Below are 8,665 nucleotides of genomic sequence, written 5' to 3' on the forward strand. Positions count from 1 at the left end.
GGCGGCTGTAGAGGAAGCTTTGAAGAATGCATTGGCAGAAACTCCAGAAACAGGAGAAGAAAAAACAAAACGGGACAAAAATGTTGCCGTTTTAATACTTTTGAACCTTTTCATCAAACTCCTGTTCCCAAACTCTGGAGGAACAATATCTTGGGACTATATAAGAGTCTGTGAAGAGGTAGAAAGTTTGGGAAAATATAGCTGGGCAAAGGAAGTTGGCGACTTCCTTAAAAAATCAATTAAACGAAAAGGAAAAGAATCCCAAAACATGGCAGGTTGCGTGATATTGGTGATGGTAAATTCCCGTACCTTGTTAAAAATTTGTTTATGCATCATTTTGCTGTCCCATAATTAACTACGTATGCTGTTGTAAGTACAAAAACTAGATCAGTGTCATGCCATTGGTCAAGTCAATGGACAGGTAACTTGCCAGGTCACTGTTGATGTTACTGTCAAGTTTATGTCACTGACAATGTCACTGTTTGTGTATTTGCATATGTCATTGCTTATGTTTGTGATATTCATATTGCTAAGCAGCTGTTTGAAAAATAACTAACTAGTTTTCTATTTTTATTTTTTATTTTCCAAACAGTACTGGTTTTGCCACAAGATGGGAGTAGTGCCGCCAATCTCTGGAAGAGAAACTGAAAAACATGGAATAAGAAAGTGGCAATTAAAGACCCTGATAGAAAAAAAAGGGGATTTTGATGCGCCTAAAAGCAAGCGCATAATTTAACCCTGAAATTATCGTTAGTAGTATAAGCAAATAGGGATCGTTCTATTCCGGAGATTGAGGGTACACATGTAATTGTGAAACAAATAAAGAAAAGTATTATTTACAAAAATAAAATAAAGAATAAATATATACAAGTGAATAAAAATAAAGGGGGGGGGTTTTAAGAATTATAGAATTGAAAATTAAAATAAAGAAAATATAAAAACACATGTACAAGAATGAAACATAAGAAACAAAGATTAAACCCAAGTTTATCATTGAATTCGAATTAACCCTACATTGTTCTTCCAAGTCATGTGAAAGGAGTTGATCATGTGAAACATTCGAAAGCAAACGATTTCCCATATTTTACTTTTCAATGCTAATTAATCTAAGTGAAAGCACATAGACTAATCCTATCAAACATGTAATCAAGCCCTAGAAAGCTAGTCAATCATGACATGTTCAACGCATGAAACACATAGAAAGGCTATCAACTCAAGTGTACAACTTAGTATGAATAAGTTCACCTAATTGCAATCCTCTTCAATTGAATTCGATTTTTGTCCAAAACCTTTACTACTTTGATTCAAGTTTACACAAAACGAAAAGTCGATTTCATGTTCTTAAACCTAGCACCAATTATATCAAAACCCTAAGTGTTTGCAACCACATAAGATTAAAATACAAAAGTTATCTATAAAGCAAGTTCAATCGAACAATCACACATAAGCAACTATGGAATCACAACATAGAAATCGAAAATCATTTATACAATCATAAAATTTCAGATTATAAACCTTGTTCAAACATCAATGTCAACTAGAAACAATTCTCACGAAACAAAGCAAGATTACAAAGAAAGAGGTTGAATTACACCGTGAGATGGAGATGGGGATGAAGGATGAAACGTTATGGATTCTTGAATCTCGAAAGCAAGCTTCAAGGTGGAGGATGGATGATGATGCTCACGGCTCCTTCTTCTTCTCCCTTGCTTGAAACGTTGAATGCACTAGAGGATGGAGAGAAAATGGAAAGGAAATGGAGAGACAAAGAAGATGAGATGGATGAAGGAAGATGTGTTATGGATTCAGGAATTGGTGATTGAGAGTGAGAGGAGAAGGTGTTTAAATAGGGAAGAAAAAGAAGAGTGAAATGATGAGATGAAGAAAAATAATGAAAGTGGAGTATGAGAGTGGTTTGTAAAATATGTAAAAGATGAGGTAATGATGAAAGCAAAGCATGAAGGTGAAGAAATGTGGAAGTGATGATGATCTTTTAGAGTAGAAAAATGTATCCAAGGAAAAAGAAATACTTTCTTCATGTGGGTGGGAAACATGAATATGTGGTGTTGAGATGTTTTCAGGTCAGTTTCTGCCCCTTTATTCCTTCAATTATTTATCCATCAAAACTTCATATTGGGCCTCCGATTTCTTCATATCAAATGTTCCTCTATGAGTGTAGATCATCCTGACAAATTTTCAGAGCTTCAATCCATGTGGTTGGGCAGGAAATGCTGCTGGACCTCTTACAGGTCCAGTTTTCTGGTTTTACTTCTGTAGAAAATTGGGCTGATTGTTTGAAGGTCTTCCACTCATATTTTGCTCTGGCACTCTTCATAAGAAATGATCCTTTGGGTGTCTAGAATGGATCTGGAAGGTTTCAGCTCATTTGAAGTTCATTTGGTCAGGCGGCCGCTCCTTCTTCTTTGCTTGGCTTGGTTTCTCCTAGCCGGAGTAGGAATCTGTGTAAAATTGATCTTTTAGTACATTTCCATTTTTCTCCATCATTTCCAGGTAATTATGGACCTAACGCTCATTTCACCTTCATCTACTCCAATGTACCTAAAAATAGAAATTGAATTAAAAATCGATTCAGTTAAGGAATTAACTAAGCAAAATGTGAGGAATTAACTATTAAAATATCACATTAAAATGCTCCTATCAGATTTCAACACCATGGGGAAGTTGAAGGTATGTTAATTTGATGTAAATAAACTAGGTCACTGGTCTTGTTAATGTTGTAGGGTTCCAAATGCTCAGGTCACTGAGCAAGTCATTGACTATGTCACTGGTCATGTTATAGTTATATTTTCATGTCACAGTGCATGTAACTTTACATGTCTGATTGTGTTGTTGTTTTATTTCTGTCACTGCTTATGTCACTGCCAACTTTTGTAATTTTGTTTCAGAAAATCTTTGATAAAGTTAAAGAAGATGCAGAGGAAGAAGATTCTGAGTCTAATACAGACACAGAAAGTAAAGAAAAAAAGAATGATGGGCAAGCAGAAAATGTTGAAACTACAAGCAGTGGAAATATGGTGAAGGAGACTGCATCAAATGAGAAATAGAAGAAAGAATTAGAGACAAATCTTCAGAAAAAGGAAGAAGAGCTGAGAGAGGTGGAAATAGAGAAAAAAGTCTTGGAAGAAAAAATAAGGAAATTGGAGAAAGAACTGGAAACAAGAGAAAAGAAAGGTGACAACAGTAACAATGAGAAGATGGAGACAGAGATAGGAAAGACCAATGAAGAGAAGAATGAATTACAAACAAAGCTTGAGGGAAAGGAAGAAGAGATAAGTGCTTTGAAAAAAGAAGTTGAGGAGAAAGAAAAGCAAATTGGCAGAATAAACGAAGAGAAGGAGGATATGTTACTGGAAAATGAGGTGTTGCAAATTGAGAAAGCCTCACTGATTAAAAGAGTGAAGCAATTGGAGGGCATAGTAATGGCACTAACTGAGAAGTATGAGTCGCCAATAGCACGTCCAGGTGATGACAACGACTCAACTCCACCTCCCCCACCACCTAGTTTCCCTCCACCAAAATCAAAGGCCCCTCAGGACAAGCCAACTGACAGCAAGCACTCCAAAAACACAAAATCTGAAAGTGGAATTCAGGGAACTCAATCACAACCTAGCGACTCCACGGCAAGCGGATCTGCAGAACCTCACTCTACCGACAGAGGACATCAGTCACCACTTGAATGCCTTGCCCAAGTAGCTGCACAAGTTGATTCACCAACCTCCCCTGATGTTAAATTGAGAATGACACAAGATGCTTGCACACCAAATACTGCTTGGGTTAATGCATTGTTTGTGTTTCCACCTCCTGACGCTTTACAAACTCCACCTCCAAGAAAAGTCCAGTTGGAAGATATGGAAGCAGAGCCACACAAGTATCAGATCATTGTATCACCAGAAGTTCAGCCTGTTTTTGACGTTGAACCAATCAATTGCTGTCCTCATACGCAACAGATGATAAGAGCTGAGTTCACCAAGCCAATATTAGATGACATATCAGGGCAGGACTCAGAATCTATTGGCCTCTATTGTTATGTGGTTAGAACAAAGAGAAAGGAGACAGTCCAAAAAAAACATCATATTTCCTGGTGGGATGAAGTGAAAGAGCAAAGGTAGAGGGTGAAAATGACCAGAATCAAAGCATTGAAAAGGAAAAAAGGACAGACAGCTGAACAGCAGCCAGAGCAGGAAGTCATACATGATTTGATGATTGAAGTGGATGACGACGAAGAAACAGAAAAAAGCAAAATTGAAGTCATAGATTGGAAAAAGCTACAACTGTACAACCTACTTGACATGCCAAATAAAAGCAAATTAGAGAAGTACTGGAACAAGGCAGAACAAAGGTAAAATTTCTTGTTACAGCACACCACCTAGTGTCTTCAATTGCAATGTAGCTGGCATAGTCACTGGCCAAGTCACTGTCCAGATCATTTTCAATTGCCATGTAGCTGGCCTAGTAACTGGTCAAGTCACTGTCCAGATCATTTTCAATTGCCATGTAGCTGGCCTAGTAACTGGTCAAGTCACTGTCCAGATCATTTTCAATTGCCATGTACCTGGCCAAGTCACTGGTCAAGTAACTGTCCAGATCAGTTTCAATTGACATGTAAATGGCCTAGTCACTGGCCAAGTCACTGTCCAGATCATGGCAATTGAGATGTAGCTAGCCTAGTCACTGGTCAAGTCACTGTCCAGATCATGGCAATTGAGATGTAGCTGGCCTAGTCACTGGTCAAGTCACTGTCCAGATCATTTTCAATTTCCATGTAGCTGGCCAAGTCACTGTCCAGATTATTGGCAAGTGAAAAGTAACTGGCTAAGTCACTAGACTAACACCGTTCTTTGTTATGCAGCGTATTATTCTGGGAGGGAAAAGAGCCTGGAAGCGAAATCACAAGGGCAGATGTCAAAATGTTCATAACCAATCAATCAATAGAAAACAACTGGATTGATTGCTATGGGGAAATATTGAAGGAAGAAATTCAAAACGAAAGTTCACAAAATTTGGGAAGATCTGCTTTTATGCATACCATGTGTTGGGTAAGTATGACGAGCAATTTCTATTAAAATTGAATGCTTATCTCTCATTCTTTGTTTATTTATAACTCGTTCTATGTATTTCTTTCTTCCTTTTTTTAAATAGTTTTCGACAATACATTTAACTGTGAGAAACCTCCATCGATACTTGTGTGAGCCGCTGTTCCAAAACATGGGAAAATGCAGCATGCTTTTCTTCCCAATTACCCATAATGAAGAATTTCACCACACACTACTGGTCTTTGACAAGGAAATACCGCAATGGCTGCATTTTGATTCAATGAAACCAAGAAGAGCAGGAACAGGGCAGTGCTTTAAAAGCATAAAAAAATTGGTATGAAACTTCTTACTCACCATGTATCTGAGCATGTAACTATGACTCACTAATCTGTTAAAAAACACAGGTTGAAATGGTCGAGCTGTGGATGAGAGCAGTAAAAGATCAAGCAGACGATATGCTGCAGCAAGGCTGCCGAATGAAATTTGACAAGAGTCAAAGCACTCACACAAAATTAAAGATGGTTGAAAGTATTTTGAGCGATGATGAGATAAAAACAATAAGGTGGATAAAGGAAAATTATGACGGTGGAAGGATACCCTTGAACCATGCCAGAATCTGCCCCCAACAAGACGAAGGATCGTAAGTCTATATTCAAAAATTTTAAATGATAACTTTACTGTTACTAAGTTGGTCAAAATCATTAACATGAAACTTTTTAATTGACAACAGATTAGATTGCGGAGCTTTTGTAATGTATTACATCGACAAAATGGCAAAAGAGGAGAAGATGCCAAACAAAGTCACCAAAGCTCAGATGATGAAATTCAAAGCTCAAATATTCAAAAATTTGCTGAACATAAGCAGAGCTGGAACTCAGCAAATTAAGAATTTTAGATATTTGTTTGTTTACTTGAGAAATTCAGAAATTTGTTGTTTAGTTCAGACTATGAATTTGTATGGATTTGTTTAGTTCAGACTATGAATTTGTATGGATCTTTTTATTAAAGATTAATGCATCTTCTCAATTCATAGGACAAGTCACTGACTTGGCCAGTGTCAAAGTAACTGGCCAAGTAACTGTCCATGTAAATGCGGAATGTATATGGCTAAGTCACTGGCCAAGTCACTGTCTATGTATATGGCGAAGTCACTGGCATATGAAGTCACTGGCCAAGTCACTGTCTATGTATATGACGAAGTCACTGTCCATGCATATGGCGAAGTCACTGGCCATGTGAAGTCACTGACCAAGTCACTGTCCATCTTTATGGCCAAGTCACTGTCCATCTTTATGGCCAAGTCACTGTCCATGTAAATGAGGAAGTCACTGGCCAATGAGTTGGGCAAGTGAAGTCACTGGCCAAGTCATTGGCAATGGGATTGTTAAATAACCAACATCACAAACTATGTTACTTACACTTCACTGACAATGTATGTAACTGAACATGTAACTAATCATGTAGCTGAATATGTAACTGGACAAAAAACATTAAAACTCTAAGTCACTACATCAAAGTTGGTGTAGATACTTCATTTTTTAATTGTCATTAATATTTGCAGCGTGCCGCTGCACCGCAAAAATCAAAAAAAAAATTTACAGCTAATTTTTTTATTTTGCAGCGTGCCGCTGCACCGCAACGGCAGCGTTCCGCTGCCACTAACCAAATCTATAAGCAGTGATCCAACTACAAGTCATTGAACAAGAAACTGCCAAAATAACTAAAAACTAATGTCAATGGACAAGTCAATCTAAATCTAAAGAAAATGGTTATGTCACTGTACATGTAACTATTAAAAAACTGTAGGACACAGAATACTGAAGAATTTATAAAAGAAGAAAGCAGATACACTGTCTCATAGTCAAAAAAAATTGCAATGAGTAAGCAATTCTTATCATTTATTGAAAAAAATGAAAAATCAAAACAAAACTTCAATCTGTATTGGAGTCACTTGCTATGTCACTTGCCATGTCACTGTTAAAGCCATGTAAGCATAATAGAACCTATATCGGAGCTGTACAACTCTTTCTGTTGTGACCATCACATTTTCCGCACCTACCACACTTGATCACCCTGGTTTGTTCGCTCCTTTTTCTGAACCTCTTCTTTCTAGGCCTTCCCGGTGGTCTTCTAGTCAAAGGAGGCTGCAATATCACCGCATCTCTACCAAAATCATGCACTTGCTTCGAAATAGAGGGAAGAGGATTAATTGGGAAAGAATAAGTTTCTCGATATTTCTCCACCTTGTACAGCTCATTGACATACAAATACGGGGAAGAACCATGTTGTTGGATCACTACAAGGGCATGGGAACATGGGAAGCCATACAGTTGCCATTCTCCACACGAACAAAAGTGAGTTTCCAAATTTACCATGCTATTGTACTTCTGGCAATGAACTTCATACACATAGGTATCAGACCTGCTCACTCTCCAATGCCTTCCGACTTCCAAATTCTCCTTCAGCTTCTTTTCAATCACCGGGCACAACTCAGAGAACCATTCTTGAGCATCTTGCTTCCGAGCAGCAATTGAAGCCATGGACTTCACTCTAATCCCATCATTAATATCAAGAATAGGAAGACTCTTCAAAGGCAACACCCAATTATTGAAAGACTCAGCCAAGTTATTTGTCATTTCACCAAATCTTTCGTCGTTAAAGTACGCCATACACCAGTTCTCCTTCGGAAGATCCTCCAGAAATTGAGCAACTATGTCACCACCTTCACTCCTCAAGATTTCCATATTGAACTCATACATCTCCGTTGTGCGAGAATAAGCACAACACATAAACAAGTAAGGAATCCGATCCTTAAGGTAAGAACCAGCTGGAAATTTGTCAGAAAGGTTAGCCATCAGATGTCTAAAACAAAACCCATGTGGATTATTGGGAAACACACTAGGGAAAGCACTAACAAGCCCAACATGACAATCAGAAATGAACGTCACCCTCCTCATAGGGTGTTTTGCAAACTCTTCAGCCAAAACCTCAAGAAAAAATCTCCAATTACTCTCATTTTCAGAATCGACAATAGCATAAGCAACTGGATACAAGCCTGAACACAAAAACAAAATGATGTCACTGTCATGTAACTGTTAATGTCACTGACCATGTCGCTGACATAACTGCATATTACTTGACAGTGACATGGCCAGAGACATGTCATTCAAAATCACATAACATTTAAGTCACTGGGCATGTAACTGTCAATGAACATGTAACTGACAATGTCAGTAGCAAGAAAAATAAAAAACTAGAAATAATGAAGGAGATTCAACCTTGATTGGCATCCTTTGCCGATGCAGCAATAATCTGCCCCTTGTACTTGTTGGTAATGAATGTAGTATCAATGAAAAGAATAGGTCTACAAAATTGGAAACCCTTCATGCATGCACCATAGGTCACAAACATACGCTGAAACATGTGTGTTTCTCGATGAAACTCAACCACTATCCTAGAGTCGGGGTTTGACTTCATAACAGACTCACTGAACCAAAATAGCTGAGAATAAGACTCAGCTTCATCACCATGCAGGGCTGTTTTTGCCAACTCTGTACCATACCAAACTGTACGATAAGGAACATCCAAACCATAATCACTCTTGATCTCAT

General features: G+C 37.9%; 1 protein-coding gene across 1 annotated transcript; it reads right to left on the reverse strand.

The window, feature by feature from the left end:
* Nucleotides 1-7,057: 7,057 nt before the first annotated feature.
* LOC112185177 lies at nucleotides 7,058-7,909 on the reverse strand. The gene has a single exon (XM_024323386.2). The coding sequence runs from the start codon at nucleotides 7,907-7,909 to the stop codon at nucleotides 7,058-7,060; it is 852 nt and encodes a 283-aa protein (XP_024179154.2).
* Nucleotides 7,910-8,665: the final 756 nt, after the last annotated feature.

The sequence above is a fragment of the Rosa chinensis genome, chromosome 2 (assembly GCF_002994745.2).
Source record: "Rosa chinensis cultivar Old Blush chromosome 2, RchiOBHm-V2, whole genome shotgun sequence".
NCBI classification, from domain to species: Eukaryota; Viridiplantae; Streptophyta; class Magnoliopsida; order Rosales; family Rosaceae; genus Rosa; species Rosa chinensis.